General features: G+C 54.7%; 1 protein-coding gene across 1 annotated transcript in view; it reads right to left on the bottom strand.

Moving 5' to 3' along the window:
• Obscn (obscurin, cytoskeletal calmodulin and titin-interacting RhoGEF) overlaps positions 1 to 17,355 on the bottom strand; it is a 148,191-nt gene that overhangs the window by 45,373 nt on the left and 85,463 nt on the right. Inside the window, 14 exon segments of the mRNA XM_013015573.1 lie at positions 561 to 1,437; positions 2,492 to 2,865; positions 3,917 to 4,198; positions 4,324 to 4,611; positions 5,153 to 5,428; positions 6,085 to 6,357; positions 11,289 to 11,364; positions 11,551 to 11,747; positions 12,192 to 12,464; positions 12,953 to 13,225; positions 13,351 to 13,617; positions 14,159 to 14,425; positions 16,242 to 16,505; positions 16,869 to 17,132. Coding sequence (XP_012871027.1) covers positions 561 to 1,437; positions 2,492 to 2,865; positions 3,917 to 4,198; positions 4,324 to 4,611; positions 5,153 to 5,428; positions 6,085 to 6,357; positions 11,289 to 11,364; positions 11,551 to 11,747; positions 12,192 to 12,464; positions 12,953 to 13,225; positions 13,351 to 13,617; positions 14,159 to 14,425; positions 16,242 to 16,505; positions 16,869 to 17,132 — 4,251 coding nt within the window.

Raw genomic sequence — 17,355 nt, forward strand, 5'->3', positions numbered from 1 at the left:
ATAAAGAATAGGGGGGAAAAAAAGGTAAGGCTGTGTGATCTAGGAGTCCTGGAAGAACAGACAAATGACCTTTTAGGGACACAAGTGCCCCAAAGTGGACAGAAGTTTCAAGACATGATTTGAGACATTTACGATAACCTCCTAATGTTCTGGAGAGACAGAAGCAAGCAGTGAAATGGACTTTTAATTATTTACTTGATGAAATAGAATATACTGTGCAGTGGACCCCAGAACCCCTCTATTTTATGAGTTCCATCTCTGAGTCTCTCCTTAAAGAAAAAAACAACAGAAAGTAGATATTCTCATCCCCATTTGCAGATGTGAAAATTGAAGGTCAAAGAGGCCAAATAGCATCTCTGAGGCACATGGCTAGTAAGAGGCAGAGCTGGGGTTTATACTCAGCTCTGTTTAACCTCAGAGCCAGGGTGTACCATGACTCAGTAGGCCACATCTGCAAACAGCTGATGCTGGAGTGCAGGTGACCCAGCTGATGCTGCCACGCCTCCTCCAGTCCACCCTGGATCCTCGTGCAGCCCGACCAAGGCAGTGTGTGAACTCACCAGCATCAGAAGCCAGCAGGCTGGGCACAGGCCCCGGAGGCACTGCGGGGGTAGGCAGAGGAGCCACCTTGCTGATTCGCATCTCCACTCCCTTGGGCCCTTGCTCCACAAGCCCAATTTCTACTCCGATGCCCATGGTAGCAAACATCTCCTGGAAGCGGGTGACTGCCTGGCGGGCCTCAGAGAGTGCCTCGAAACGGATGCAGACAAAATGTTCATCTTCACGATATGTCTGCCAGTCTGCAGGCTCCTCCGGCTCTGCAGTGCCCTCGTCGGCGCTGAGGAAGAGCTCCTCATCTGACACCTCAGAGGGGCCCTTGGTGCGGAAGAGCCGGTGGAGGCGCCTGGCGGCTCGTCGGAAGGCATCGTCCAGCTCTCCCCCAGAGGAGCTCTCGGCTTCACTCTCCGTCCCGCTGACCACCACACAGGCACTGTGGCTCACATGGCCAAACTTGTTGCTCACCCGACAGGTGTAGCGGCCAGTGTCAGCAGGGCCCAGACCAGTGACCAGCAGAGAGCAGGTGCCATCCCCAAGCTGATCGATATGGTGGTGTCGCCCATCAGTCAGCTCCACGCCATCCTTCAGCCAGCAGGCCCGCACATCCGCTTTACTGGCCACCACACATTCCAGCCTCAGGACATCCCCCACCTGTGCCTCAGTGTCCCCAAACGTGCGGGAGAACACCGGCCCTTCCTGCTGCTTCATCTCCTTCCGCACTTTGTAGCCCTTAAAGGCAGCTTGGATCTTCACGGCAGCCTTGTCCATGGAGGGATCGCTCAGGTCCTCAGCCCTCGCCTCTCCCTGGGGTGGGCACACTGTGGCTGGTTGCTCCTGATGTTTCTGTGTCTTCGTAGAGGGGACTGCTGGAGCCCCAATCTGCAGGCACAGGATGTGATGTCATGGTGGAGCATGAAAGCTGAAGTCAGGAGCACACAGGATCAAGGCCCCAGGGCCATGTTTTGCTCTAGCATTCTATTCTTCCTCCCACCTACTGGCAACCACACTCGCTTGAGCTAGGTGCCTACTGGCTTCTACTGCTACCCCAAAGCAAGACCACCTCCTCCCTGAAATAGCTTTATACATTCACACACATGAGGATTAGCTGCCTTATAAGGAATAGCAGGAAGACCAAGAAAAATTTCACAGCTATGTGAGTGGAGATGGATGGGGAATGAATGGGTAGATGGAAGGCAGGCTGGATGGATGAAGGGAAGGTGGATGGATGGCTAATGGTGGATATATAGATAGGTGGGTGGCATAGGTGTAGATAGGTGGACGGATGAGTAAATAGGTAAACAGTCTGACCAGAAAACAGATGAATAGGTGGGCAAGTACAGGAGTGATGGATTGAGGAATGGTGGATAAATTATGGGCAAGGTAGTGGATAGGTGGGTGATGGATGACGAATGGATGGATGATAGTAGGGACAGATGTGTGGGGCACAAAGGGCTGGCTGTATGACTTGGCAAATAGAAGATAAGTAAACAAACTGGCACATAAGCATAAGAGTAGTAGACTGATGGATCAGTGAATGGGTATAGGTGGGTGAATAGGTCAATGGATAAGTGGTCAAATAGGTGAACAGGTGCAGAAGAGATGGTGGATGAATCGAAAGATGGTAGATAATGGAAAAATGAATAGATATTAGATGTGCAGATGGATAAACAGGTGCAGGTACAGACAGAAATATGGTAAGTAGATATAATGGACCAGTGAATGCAAGAAAGAATGGATATATGGATGCCTGGGAACATGGTAGATGGACCCGTGGATAGCAGGAAGGAAAGATGATGCACAGATGGGCAGGTGAATGGTAGATGTATAGACATAGTAATCGATAGATTAAAGACGGGTGCATGAATGAAGAAAGTCTAAGATGCCCAGGCTTCTCTCTGCTCGCTGAAAGGGGGTTGGCAGGCAGGGCACTCACCTTGCTGGCTAAGGGTGGTGCCCCAGGCTTTCCAGCTTTCTTGAGGTAGGTAATGAGGGAAGGGGTGCCCGCTCGGGACTCATCATCAGAGCTGGTATGTGACAGGTCAGCCTCTCCAGTGCGTGCCAGCTCATCGGCTGTGGAATACCCCTCGGAGAGTTCAGGAGCCAGTTCCTCTGCCTCCTGCCGCAGGTGCTGCACACGACCGTCTTCCTCAGGCAGCTCACTGATGGAGTCCAGGGTGGGCTCACGGCTCATGCGGCGCTTCCGGGCGAGGGCTTCCCAGAGCAGGTGCAGGTCACCCTCCTGGGCTGCCTCAGGGGGCAGGCTAGGCTGCACGGGGGCCTCGTCCCCAGAGCCTGTGGTCAGCACCACTGAAGAAAGCAGAAGATGGGTCAGCAGGATAGGGCTGCGACGTGAGATCACACTCACCCTCACTGATGACCGGTGTGTCACCTTGCTGGACTTCGACTCCCTGCCGGGTACCACATCATTCTACCAGGTTTTAGAAGCTCTGAGCCTAAGTCCACATCAGCTTCCCCTCAGACCACCTGCACAGGGCACATGGTGGCCAGAGAAGACATGACTGCAAAGTCAAACTGGGATTATTTCATTCCTTCCTGGCCCTTGCTGCTGATATAGTAGCCCATATTAATTCAAGGAGCAACACAAGGAGATTCATGCATGTGAATGCACTAGGGCCAGGTGCAGACAACAGGGGAAAGACAGACTGGTGCAGGGTGGTGCTTAAAGGTAGGCTGCCATTCAGAAAGGGGGAAGGAGCTCAGAACACAGAAAGGACTCAGGAAAGGAAGATACTCAGGGTACAGAATGAGGCTACAGTAGAGGAGGGATTCATAGCATTCGGGGCAGGGGACTGAGCTGGAAGAAGGACTCAGCATGAGGGAGCTGAGAGGACATGGGGGGTGAGGGGTAAGAGCATGGGGTGCCTAAGGTATTCAGTGTGAATGGAGCCGGGAAGAGAGCTCAGAGCATGCAGGCAAAGTACCAGGGTGCTGAGGGTGCAGGGGGCACCATTACAGAGCAAGCAGGGCATAAGCATGCGGGAGCACCTCAGAGCAGAGTCACTAAGAGAACAGGAATGCTCAGAGGGAAGGAGGTTCAAAGCTCAGGAAAAGTCTTGGGAAGAGAGCTGCAGGTGCTCGAGGTTCCAGACTCAAGAGGACCAGCACTAGAAAGCTGAGGGCTGCACCCTGTTCAGGGATGGGTGGGCTGGCCGAGGGCACGGCCTCAGGCAATAATGTGAGAGCTGTTTCATCTCCTGACCCAGCCTTAGTCTTCCATCATGTCCTACTCCGGGTGTCAGAGTACCCTCGGCCCTTCCTCCAGAGAACTGATGAGGAGGAAGGCCAGGCCAGCCATGTTCCCATACCCCAGGGCTTTCCACCCCAGCCCAGAACATACCCTGGAATGTGGCAGCCTTGGTGGGAATGGAGCCCTGGGCAGGACCACAGTGGTACTGGCCCTGGTCTTCTGATTTGAATCCCTTGATCACTAACATCTGCTGCCGGCCCTGAGAGAGCACCTGGAAGTGCTCGCCCGGCTGGATGCGCTCTGTCCCCTTGTGCCAGACAACTTCCCCAGCTTCGGTCGCCACCTCCAACTCCAGACAGACGTCCTCACCAGCCACCGCCTGGCGTCGCTCTGGGACTGGGGGCGGGGGAGGCGCAGGTTCCGTGGGTTCTGCTGGGAAACAGCACCCATAGACAGCAGACAGGCCTCATCAGGCAGGGTGGGCTTTGCAGTCCAGACCCCAGCACACAGGCTCCCTCCCTCCAGCTTGGGTAGGTGGCCCCAGAGCAGTGACTCACCCAGCTTGATCATTTGGGGCAGGTGCACGGGTTCCCCGGCACCTGCTGGTCCCACGGCTGCCACTCGGAAGCGATAGGTCTCCCCAAGGGCCAGGCCATCTACCACACATTCTGGCCCAGGCACCAGCTCGTGGCATAAACGCCACTGGCCTGTGGAACCCTCCTTCATCTCTACCCGATAGCCACACAGACCGCCACCGCCGTCACTTGTGGGAGCCATCCAGGACAAGGTCACAGAGCGGCCACTTCGACCCACCACCTCGGCATCCTCTGGGGGGTCAGGGAGGCCTGAAAGGAAGGGAGGAGGTCAGCACACCCACTGTGGCCTGCAGCCCTTCCAACAGCCGCTAGGGTCAGGCCCTGGACGTGGAACAGGCCCTGGGGCAGGCCACTTTCCCCAAGTTTTGTGTGTCACTATACCCAGCGGCCCAGCCTGTCTCAGGGAGGAAGAGATGATACAGAGCCACCCCACCCGTGAACTAGCGGGTCTATGTGTCTCAGTAGACTGTATACCCACAGCCCACTCAAGATGGGGTCCTCTGAGAACTCTCAGCAGTCTAAGGACTGGAGAGCCTCATTCCTTCTGACTTCTGCTCTCACCGGGACTTGGGCCCCTAGCCTCAGTACCCTGATCTGACAGACAGCTTTACTCAGCAACCCCCTTAGACCAGCAGGAGGAGCTACTGAGAAGGAAGGGGCATGACACACACTACCACCTCCACTCTGGGCGTCCAACCACTCCACCCAGGATGCAGTTCTGGATGGTCACCCACCCCAGTGGTCTACAGACCTGTCCCGCCCATCCTGCGGGGAGGAGCCTGCAACTCACTCAGCACAGAAAGCCTTGCAGAAGCCACTGCGTCACGGGCAGCAAAGGTCACCTCCCCAGCGTGGTGGGGCTGAGCACTCCGTAGCAGCAGGGAGTGCTGGCTGCCGTCAGCAGTGACCTTCCAGGCCGCGTCGTCTGGCTGGACCACAGCACCATTGATATACCAGGCTGCCTCTCCCACAGGCACCGCCTCACTGAGCTTGCAGGTGAAGTTGGCCTGGGCGCCAGCTCGTACCGTCACATCTTTTGGTGGCTCCATGACCTCTAAACGCCATCCTGTGAGGGTGGACAGGTGAATAAACGCAAGGGGAAGGTTCTGGAGGCAAAGCATGAGACCCTTGGCCTCTACTGTGCCTCCCCTCCATGCTGCCTCCAGTTGGAGAGGTCTCAAAACACCACCTCTCAGCCAATTCTCCCCCCCCCCCCAGTGAAGCCTCACACTGAAGGGCTTAGAAGACACTCATCCCCTCCTTCAAAGCAGCCAGACTTCTAGTGGGAGGCTCCTCGGAAACCAAGGACCCCCTACTCCTCATCCCAGATGGAACTGCCAGCAGGAGGGGCTCTTGCAGATCCCCCACGGACTTGAAGGGGTGGAGCCACCTCTGTGAGCAGTATCAATGACTGACACCCCACTCCACAACTCTCCCAGGCTGGAAGATCTTTGGGAAGGGGTCTCACCCACTGGCACCCCAGCCCTGCACCAGCCCGCACGATCTTGTCTCTCTGCAGGGTGAATGGTTCTCAACCAGACGCCACTCCCATCCTAGATCTCTCTGTCTCACTGAGCTGGCTGCACAGCCTCCAGCTTGGGGTGGGGACAAGAGATCTCAGAGATCAACATCCTTTCACCCTGTAGAGCATCGGGTGGACCCAGCCTCTGGTGGGAGGGGCTCACCCTACCCCTCCACCCTGTACCAGAGAAGCACGGTTACCTCTGACAGTGAGGAACGCAGATGTCACCACGTCCCCAGCCAGGAAGGTCACCCGGCAACTATCCTGTGGCCGCAGGTTCTTGAGCAGCAGCAGGTGCCGCAGGCCGTTCTCAAAGTAGACCACTTCCACATTTTCTGAGGTGTGCACAGGCTCATCATCCAGCAGCCAGGTGTGCGCAGCCACCTCAGGCTGAGACAAACGGCACTCAAACAGCGCCTCACCGCCCTCAAGGGCATCCACATTCTCCAAGCCCCGAACCACTGTGTTCTTGGCTGTGGGGAGAAGCCAGGGAGGGGCTCAGGTGCATGTGAGCCTAGGAGCTCACCTGCAACTACAAAGAGTCAAACAAGATGCCACCCCAGTGATCACATGGAGACAGGGTAATCACTCTGGGCTCCCTGTTCCACAGATGAGAACCTCACAAGTGATCGCAAGACTTCAACACTCACAAGCTACCCAAACGTGGAGCCCCACATGGACACTGGATGTGGTGCCCTTACTTGCCAAAGTATCTGAAGCATCAGGGTTTGGACTCCACACCCCTTCCTCACATCCCAAACGGCACAACTAGACCTGTGATGGTTTCTGGAACTCTCCTCACACTCACATGATTAGGAACCTTCAGAATCCATGCCTCTTGGTTAATGGTCAGTTTCTCACAGAAGCCGTAAGCATGTAACTGGTTGTGCTCTAACCTAAGTGCATTGTGGGGTAGTTTTGCCACGCCCAGGATCATTCCCCTGTACAGAGCACCTCTATGACCAGGATGGATGCTACAGCATGCCCTTCTCTATGGCTCGGTGAACCAAGGCACACCATAGGTGTGCTGGGCCTGGGGCTGCCTGCCAGGTAGCCTCACCTTGCACTTGGAGCAGTGCCACCACACGGGTGCCCGCAGCCTCACAAGAATAGATGCCACTGTCACTGGGCAGGGCTGGCCTGAAGGTCAGCCTGGCCACGGTCCAGTCCTGCTCTATGATGACACGGTGCCCATCTGCATGAACCTCCCGCTCGTCCATCTTCCATGTGGCCTGCACAGGCCGTGAGTACTGGCAAAGGAGCTCGGCTGAGCCACCCTCCTCCACCGCAAGGTCTTGCATGGCACTGACCACCTCCACCGTGGGATCTGTCGGCCAACATGCCGGACACGCATCAGCCCCTGGGACACACCACCATACCCACCCACGCTCTGCTGGCCATGTTAGTGGCTTTAGCAGCTGCAAGCTTAGCTTTGGTAGGCAATGACTCAGCTACAGCGACTGGCACAGCCAGGAAGTGGGACCCGCCATGGCAGCTCAGAGCACGCCGCATCAGATACGCCCTGCGCCCATTCATGGTTGATGGTGCTGCTGAGCTGGGTATCTGTCCAGACTGGGCTCTTCTGGCCCAGGGGCTGCATCCACACCCCACCTCCAACATCTTTGCTGGGCCCCGGGTCCCTGGCTCAAAGTCCAGAGCCATAGTTTGGATTGCCTCCCATCGAAATACCCATTTCCCTTTGCTGAAAATCTACTTGATAAATCACTGTTACCTCAGTGACCCACTTTTTCTATGGGCACTCACAGGAGGCCAGTCAGCAAAGGCATCAAATGAAGGAGCTAGGGGGGTCCATGACATTTTGCTGCCCTTCCTGTCCAGAGAGCAAGTTGATATAAGTGTGGACAGGAACAGACCGGGCGAGGGCCTGGGATGGAGCCCAGGAGCCCAGGAAAGCTCCCTCAAGGAACTAGCCTCTGGCTGAGGTGGCGGCCAGGTGAGTAGCCTGCGCGGGCTGAACTCAGTGCATGGGTATGGGGCCGCCTTCAACTGCCTGGCTCCCTAGCCTGAATTTCCCATTCAGGAAGTATGCCCATCTGGGGCTGCCCTGGGAAGATAGAGGGCATGGAGAAATGTGCCCTAGAAGGCTATATCTGACCCTCCTCTGCTCTCCAGGAGCCTGCAGGAAGCGTGCGGGCACAGCAAAGTCAGAAGCACCAGCACAGGTGGTCCCCCGTGGCCAATACCTTTGACCAACAACTTGGCTGTGGAGACCAGAGGCCCCATGCGGAAGGTGATGGTGCCTGAGTCGGCCACCCCTAGGCCCGAGAGGGTGAGAGAGTGAAGGGTCCCCCTGTGCACGGCGATGGCACTCTGGGGAGTGTCCTGAAGCAGGGTGCCATCCAGCCACCAGCGGGCCTCTGGCCCAGCCACACGAGACACCTCACAGGAGAACGTGGCCACCTCCCCAGCGAAGACATCCACATTCTGCAAGCCACGTACCAGGCATAGTGCTGCCTCTGTGTAAGAGGGCGAGAAGGAGTGCCAGGCTGGGCGCCCTACGGTCTATCAGGTGGGAACTACTCCAGAGATCATTGGTGCGTGAGTGTGTTCTAATAACAAGTTTGGTTTTTGTTCCCACAGGACTCCTAATACCCTCAGAATTTCCTGAATGACTGAACTGTTGTTATTTGTAACAAGCTCCTTTGACCATACACAAAGTAATACTAATGAGGGACTCTGGTCACACTAGGTAGCTTCGGGTGGTCACCAAGTGGTAAGAAGTCTAAAACATCTATCACCATTCATCAACTTTTGGGACAGCTGGAAAGCCATAGATTAATCTCCATAAAATAAACTATCTTAAATAGATCTGATGAGATCAAGATTAGTGGGTCTTGAGGTGCTGGAGGGTGATGCACCCAGGGAGGGAGCCGGGGGGGTCGCCAAACTCACTCTCCCGGGTCTTGCCTTACGTCACGCTTCTCTACAGCTATTCCTGGATGGGCTCTTCTGTAATAAACTTGCAATACTAGTTCACTAATGTCAATAAGCTGTCCTGGAAAAACCATCAACCTTGAGAGCCAGAAGGGCAGCTGTCTGTCAATTTGACACTTGAAATTGGCACCTGAAGTTGGGGAGCAGTCTTAACTTACAGTCTGCCAACTCTAGATAGTTCCAACACTGAATTAAGTTATATCGCTCCATGTGTGAGGAAGAATACACACACACGTTAACACAAAATCAGCGTTCAAAGCAATTGTTTTGTCCCGTGAGAGGATAGGAGAAAAGCAACAAAGATGTTTTCTCTAGAATTGGTGTTCCAAGTGACATACGCTAGAACGGTCTTGAGATTCATGGGCCTAGAGGTCTTCTGTATCAGGCACCAGCCCAATCAGAAAGATGGTCTCTTCCTGGGGTCTAGAAATCCACCCTAGCCGGGCTACATGGCTCTGACCACAGTGGAGAATACAAAGATCACCCTCAGTGATCCTATGAAAAGTGGCTCAGGCCCAGGCATGAGCTCTGCTCACCGATACGCTTCCCACACACCCTTCAGAGCATACCTAGCATCACCCACCGGAGGTCAAAGACATCCACACACCTTCTCAGAAAGCAGAAGGGACATGCTCAGACCATGGTCGAGGCTCCTTCTGGCACTGGCTGTCTCTTCTGACCCAGTGTGAATAATAGAGAGGTACCCCAGAGCCTGCTGCTCCAAGAGGGTGTGAGTCAGCCTCACTCTACTTCTCTGGAGGTGTTGAGGCAGATGCTTCTTCCAGAAGGACACTCTGTCCCTTCAGCCTTAGGCCTCTGGGGCCCCAGGGATGGATGTCGCCTGGTGGGGTCCAAGCTCAGGAGCTTCAGGTGTGTATGTGTGGAGCTGCCTGCCTGTGCTCTCCATTCTGTCCTCTTCTATCTCACCTGCTTCTTGGATGGCCAATCGGGTAACCACAGCTAGTGGAGAAGCTGAGAGCCCTCCCAGACCACCAGTGACCACACAGTGGGCCCCTCCCTCCCATTCCCCAGAGAGAAGGACAAGACCCAAGGTCTCTTTCACCACCTGCTTCCTGGGGCCAGGCAAGGAAGGTATGCCCTCCCCCGACCCTGTGCTCTTCTCTCAGCACTTCTCATATGCCATCCGAGGACACTGGCAAAGTCCAGATGTGTCTATCCCATGGGCGAGAGCAGAGGCATGGGCAGGGACCTTTGGTGGGCAGCAAAGCCCTCAAGCCCACCCAAGTAAGCCTTTCCATGTTCTCCCCCACATTTATACCCCACGTAAGCCTTCAAAGTGCCCCTTGACTGGCTTCTCCAAACACATCTAACCACCTCCCCTTCTCGCTGTCAGTGTCAGTTCATTCTCTTCTCCAGCACCAGTTTCCAAGTGTGGCCATCATATCTGGACACCCATTCACACATCCTTGCCCAGGACCCCCCAAGGCCATAGGGAGGAGTTGGTACATGAACCAACTCTTTCAGGCTGGGGACACCTAGCCTAGAGCAACACTGAAGCACACCACACATCTCTGTTACATCCCCCAATGAACAAAGGTTCTGTCTCTTCCCATTCATTCACTCCTAAACTCTCCCTTGTCATTAATCAACTTTTAAGGGCATTAGTATTTGGCAGCCTTTCCCACAGGCCACAGGAGTGACCATGTCTAGTTGAGAACAGAGATGAACATGGCCTATCTTGAGATCCCTCCAAGGGCTGGAGGATTTGATAGTGAATGACTGAATAGCAGATGGGTATTTGAATTAATGGCCAAATGGTAAATAAATGAATGGGTAGGCGAATGGATGAATGGATACCTGATGCTGAATGGGTAAATGAACAGATCTAGACCATTTGATGGGTGGATGGATGGATGGATGCGGAATAGTGGTATATGGACAGATAGATGGACTAAATGGATGGATAATGGGTTGGTAATGGATAGCAGAGGAATGATGGTAGTGAATAAGTGGTAGATGAATGAATAATGGGTGGATTGACAAGACCAGTATGAGAATGAAAAGGAAGATACAAGGGATGAGTAATCAAAACCAAATCCTCAGGACTGATTAGTTCTGGGGCAAGACACAATTCAAGATGAATTTTCCTAGAAACCCGCTTGTGTGCTGGGGCTATGTTTACTACACCCACATACATACAGTGTCACATATACACCGTTTCATCCACACCTTTGATCCATTGATTGTGCAAGTGTCTATTAATTTTAGCCTGAGATCCCACATTCTAACGGAGAAGTCTGCCAGCCCACCCCAGAGTCCTCTGTAGTCCATGACCTCAGTGAATGGAACTTAGAAAAGTCCAATTCCAAGGCAAAATCACTATTCCAAGTCTTGGGTTTTTGCCAGTGGGTAGATGCGACAGTGTAGGGGAGCCTGCATCCACAGGCGTCCATAGGTAGAGGGTAGGGCGTGGGGAGGAGCTGCTTACCTGTGACCTTCAGCTGTGCTTCTGAGCTACATGAGCCCACTTGGAAAGTGATGGTCCCCGCATCCTCCAAGGTTACCTGAGGATACAGGTAGGAAGATGCTCAGTGCTGGCAGCCCCATCCTGACCAGGAAGGGCAGATTCATCTTACTAACCCCCAGTGACAGGGGCTTATCACCTCCCCAACCTGATCCCTGGTAGAGGAACATCTCCAATGGACTTGGAGCCTTCCAAGTCTAGGTGGAGAGCGGTCACGGATGCCCACCTTGTGCAGGGTGAGTAAGTGCAATGTGCCCTGCTCCACAGTGATGTCATTCATCTCATTGGCCTGTAAGGGTACTCCTCCTAAGGCCCAGCGGGCCTCCTGGCCCAGGGCCCTGGACAGCCGGCAGCGGAAGTGGGCATCCTGGCCTTCGCTGAGCTGCAGGTCCTGTAGGGGCTCCACGATGGTCACTTCAGGAGCTGGGTATGGGAGAGGCATTGCATCAGCCTGAGTCTGACATACGTCCTCATTCAGTATGGCTTCTATGACTCAAGGGTCCTCTCCTGACACACATATGCATATCCCCCAATTTCTGAAGACAAACATGGTAGCATGTTATCAGCTCCCTGATCCAACTCTAGGCAGAGAGAACGATCTGGGTTCTAACCCGTGGAGATGCTGGAGATAATCAAAGGCTGCAGTGTCACGGTCTGTACCACCTCCTGAAGGCCACGAGGCAGGGCCTTAAGCTTTAATACTGTGTGAGCCCCCAAACACCTCCCACTGGCCTGAGTCACCCACACAGCCAAGGAGCACCTAGAAACCACCAGCACCTAAGTTCTATCTCCCTGCCAGCATCCTAGCCCCCAAAGGAACCTTGCTGTCCATCTGTGCAGTCTGACAGGCCCACCCAAGCCAGCTACCTCGGACAGTGAGCTGAGCAGAGGATGAATGGTTCCCCACGTGGAAGGAGACAGTCCCGGCGTCTTCGGGTGTCACGCCCTTCAGCTGGAGCGTGTGGATGCGACCATCCACAACAGCCACCTCAGTGACCTCATTGCTCTGCAGGGGCAGGCCCTGCAGGCGCCACTGCACATCCGGGGCTCCAGCCTGTGATACTTCACAGCTGAACTCCGCGTCTTCATCAGCCTGCACCTCAGCATCCACCAGGCCCCGCACAATGGTCACCTCGGGCTCTGGGGGCAGGGTGAAAGAAGCACCTTAACCAGCCTGGAGACGGCCCCCACCACCTCCACCCCAGGAAGCCTCCCTGGCCACTCTTCGTGTGGCGTGGCACTGAGTAGGCTCACAAACACAGGGACTGGGCTTGGAGCACCTGCCTCCCCACAGACCATGCAGGGGCAGCTCTGTTTGCAGCCGGGCCTGTCCTGACTAGACCTAGAGGAATAGGAAGCAAGAGTTTCTAGAGGATCTGAGGGACCCAGAGAAGGCTGCCCAGGTCAGACGGGGTTACCCCACCTGCCAGATGGGGGGCAGGAAGCAGGGTCCCTCTTTTCTTGGAGGACTGGCATAGGAGGTGGTGCAAGAATGGAGAGAGCTGTGACCCAAGGGAGGCTTGGGCAGCCCTTTGAGCTGGTCTGCCCACGAATCCTTCCCAAGCAGCCTCAGGGGAGAGGGTGCAGCAGAGGGCTCAGCCTCCCTCCTGGGAGGTCGGGTGGCTTACCTTTGACTCTGAGAGAGGCCACAGTTTTCTGGCCACCCACCACACAGGCATACTCGCCAGTGTCTTTTGCTTCCAGCCCATGGATCAGCAGTTCACAAGTGGCCCCTCGGCACCGCATCTCATACTTGGGACCAACGCGAAGCTCCATGCCCTCCTTCAGCCATTGCACTGGTGCCCCAGAATCAACCTCATTCAGCTGGCAAGACAGCCGGGCCACACCACCTGCCTCCTGCTCTGCACTCTGCAAGCCAGTCTTGAACGTGGGCTTGGGGGCTGGCAGGCCAGAAAAGGACACTTAGAGCCACAGGCTCTGAGCCGCCCTGCTTTCTGCAGAGCAAGGCCCCCCAACCCCCATGTGGTAGGAAGAGCTGGGGTACTTGGGACCACAGACCACTCACCTAGGACGGAGAGCCTGGCTGTACTCTGCATATGGCCGGCGTCACAGGTGTAGTCCCCCGCATCCTCCTGCTCCACCTCACACACCCGCAGCTCAACCACCCTGCCCTCCTGCACCATCTGGTACTTGGTGCAGGGGAAGAGCTGCAGGGACCCCTTGCGCCATTCCACACTCCCGCCTGCCATGCTCAGCTCGCAGCACAGGTGCGCCGTGGTCCCCTCGTCTACCTCCTGGGCCTGCAGCTCCTGGAGGAACCTCACGGGTGCAGCTGCAAGGTTGGAGAGACAGCATGAAAGTAGGCCCTGAGCCGCTACAACACGAAGGACCAAGAGATGCAGCCCAGGACCCACATGAGAGGCAGGCACAGTCCTGGGAAAGAACCGGAAGTGACAGCTGGAGGGGCTGCCTCGCCAGCTCAGCTACAAGAGGGTCTGAAGGCCCATGGAGAAGAGTGCACAGGAATGGCGGTGGGACACAGAGGGGGCCCCAGAACTGCAGTTACTGACACAGAAAGCACTGGGAGTGGGGAGGCCGGACCAGAAAGCCCGGCCATGGGGAAAAATCAGAGAACCACGCAGAGTCCAAGGGAACAGGGAGCACACAAAAATTAGGACCTTGAGCAGGTACAAAATGAGGGAACCCATGGAGATGCTCAGAGGAGGAACCTGGAAGACAGGGCTGAGCTGCAGGATTGCTTCACTGAGCTCCATTTTCTCTACTGGAACCCCAGACATGGGGCTGTGGCCGCGAGGGTCAGCATGCAGACCGAACTCACCCTACCCCAGCCACACGGAGAGGTGGATACCCACCTGTGACTACGAGCATGGCGCTCGTGGTCTGGGAGCCACAGGTGCAGCTGTACTCGCCCGCATCCTCACGGCGCACATCCCAAAGCACCAACTCCACAACGCAGCCCTGCTGCCGGGGCTCTCGGCGCTCATCCGCCTGCAGCTCCAGTCCACCCTTGCTCCAGACCACACCAGTGTTAGGTGTCGACAGCTTGCACCGAAGGCTGGTTTTAGAACCCTCTTCCACCTGCAGGTTCTGCAGTGGCTCCTGGAACACCACCTGTGGGACTGCGGGAACGCAGGGTGTATCACATGAGGCAGAGTCAGCTCAGGACGTACACCTGAGAGCCTCAGCATACAGGTGACCAGGGCGAGGGCCAGGCACCCCTGCAGTCCCATGGCCTACCTCCATAGGATCGAATGTATCAGGACTGGCTGGGGAAGGGTGGAAGATAAGGAACTGGGTGGTTTCAAGAATAAGGAAGATAGTAGAGATGCTAGTAGGGGGAATAAGATCTGACTCTGGCTTCCTGATGTTTGCCTCACACAGCAGCCCTGCCACAGAGCTATATCCTCAGGATCTTGGCAGTAAAGGGGAAGGGAGTGGTGTTCTCTATAGTCTACCCAGAAGACATACAAGTTCAATATGTAGTTATTGTCGGACCCTTGGTCTGTGGCACTGTTCTTCCTAGGCCCGAGGCCAAGAACTTCTCCTTTTGATCCTATGACAGGGCTGCATCTCCCTCAGACTTGAAGAGAGAGCTGTGTTCCACAGACTCAGGGAGGTCTCTGTTCCTTATGCACCTAAGACTCTGAGGTATGGCAAGCATGCTCCATGGACACACTGGGAATTAGAGACTGAAAAAAGACTCACAAAGGAAAATCACTTCCCCCATGTGAGCATCAGAGAGAGAAGGGGGGAGATGAGAGGAAGGAAAAGGAGAGAAGGGAAGGGAAGCAAAGGCATGAGAGAGGAGAGAAGAGAGGAGAGGAGAGCAGAGAAGAGGCAAGGAGAGGAGAACCGTGTGCCAAGACTCAGATGAAGGTTGACACGGGCCAGCACTGTGAAAATAGCCAGACCGGGGCTGGGAAGGTGGCTCAGTAGTAGAGCACTTGCCTTGCATGCATGAGGCCCTGGGTTCAATTCCTCAGCACCACATAAGCAAAAAGAAAAAAGCTGGAAGTGGTGCTGTGGCTCAAGTGGTAGAGCGCTAGCCTTGAGCTGAAGAGCTGAGGGACAGCGCCCAGGCCTAGAGTTCAGGCCCCACGACTGGACCGCCCCCCCCAAAAATGAAAATAGCCAGACAGAATAGGGAAATGGAGAGAAGGCTTAGACAGCCCTGAGGAACAGGTCTAGCATTGACTGGGACCAGACAGAATAGAGAAATGGGCAGAAGGTTGGGAGGCAACTCTGGGGAACAGGATCAGCATTGGCTGAGGCAGACAATAAGAACAAAAACCCAAACAAGTCACGTGTTCACAAATCTTTACCCTCTACCATGTGATTTTTTTTTTGGGTCAGGTGTGGGGCTTGAACTCTGGGCTTGAGCATTATCACTCAGCTCTTCAGCTCAAGGCGAGAGCTCTACCACTTGAGCTACAGAGTCACTTCTGGTTTTCTAGTGCTTTATTGGAGATAAGAGTCTCATGGACTTTCCTGCCCAGGCTGGCTTTGAACCGCCATACTCAGATCTTAGCCTCGTGAGTAGCTAGGATGACAGGCGTGAGCCCCTGGTGCCAACTCATATTATTTTTTTTGTTGCTTTGTATGTTCCTCCCACACAGTATAACCTGTTTTCACTGTAGTTGAAGTTAGTATAGTTTGGGGAGGGAAAGGGAAAAAACAAAATGTTTAAGTAGGGATACAGGTTGACACATTGTAACAATGAGATGTACAAAACACTGTTGAACAACAAACTTTACAATTTAGGCATGGGGGAGGGAGAATGTAGTTGTGGAAGTGGGAGGGAAGGGATGGTAGGGGAAAAACAAAGGAGGAGGCAACAATGCTTCATAAGAAATGTACTCATTACCTTACTCATGTAACTGTAAGACCTCTGTACAGTATTTTCACAATAAAAATCTAACAAAAAAAAATCTTTACCCTGGACAGTCAGCATGGCTGAGGTCCTCTCCTGCCCACACACACACGAGTACTCCCCGGCATCTGCCACAGCCAAGTCACGGATCTGCAGCTCACACACAGCTCCGTTCTGCCTCAGGCTGTATCTTCCTCCATCTTCTAGGATCTCTTTTCCCTTCCTCCACTGCACAGCAGACACCTTGCTCAGCTCACAGCTCAGCGTGGCAGTGGACCCTTCCACGGCCTCCTGGCTTCTCATGTCTTCTGTGAATCTGGCAGGCAGGGCTAGGAAGGGCAAACAGAAACCATGGGGCTGTCCGGAAGGCTCTGTGCCACCCATGCCTGGGATCCACTGAGTCACACAAACTGACAAAGAACCTTGTCATGAACTGGAAAATGAAGGACAGAGGGCCAAGGAGGCAATGTTCCTGGAGGAACAGGGAAAGCTCAGGTAACAGACATTAACACGAGAACATCTCCTGGGCAAGGGAAAGGGAGGTAAGAGACACTGAGAGGACTCTGGTGACAAGACAGATGGTCACAGGGTCACCACAGCTGTGACACAAGTACAGGCAAACAGTAGTGCTGAGACACAACACATGGACAACAAGCCACAGGCTCATGTGGTCACACATGGACGGTCTTTACCCCTGATGGTCAGCGTGGCTGAAGTCTTCTCCTGCCCACACACACAGGAGTACTCCCCAGCATCTGCCACAGCCAGGCCACAGATCTGCAGCTCACACACGGCTCCTTCCCGCCTCAGCCTGTGCCTGTCCCCATCTCTCAGGGTCTCAGACCCCTTCCTCCACTCCACAGGTGCCGCCTTGGTCAAGACACAGCGCAGTGTGGCTGTGGCCCCTTCCGTGGCCTCTTGGCTTCTCAAGTCTTCTATGAATTTGGCAGGCAGGGCTGGAAAGGCCAAACAGCCACTGAGGACATGGAACTCCCAGAAGGACTTCCACAGAACACGGACTACACAAGGAGCCACACACATCACGGTAGAAGGATCCCCATGGGAACATATGACTGAAAGTGCAGGTGGTCAGGAGACACACATCCAGGGAGGCGTCACAGAGAGAGGGTTGTAGGACAGGAGCATGAGAGCATGTTCTGAGTAAGGAGAAAAGGAGGT

This window comes from Dipodomys ordii, unplaced genomic scaffold, assembly GCF_000151885.1.
Source record: "Dipodomys ordii isolate 6190 unplaced genomic scaffold, Dord_2.0 Scaffold27, whole genome shotgun sequence".
NCBI lineage: Eukaryota > Metazoa > Chordata > Mammalia > Rodentia > Heteromyidae > Dipodomys > Dipodomys ordii.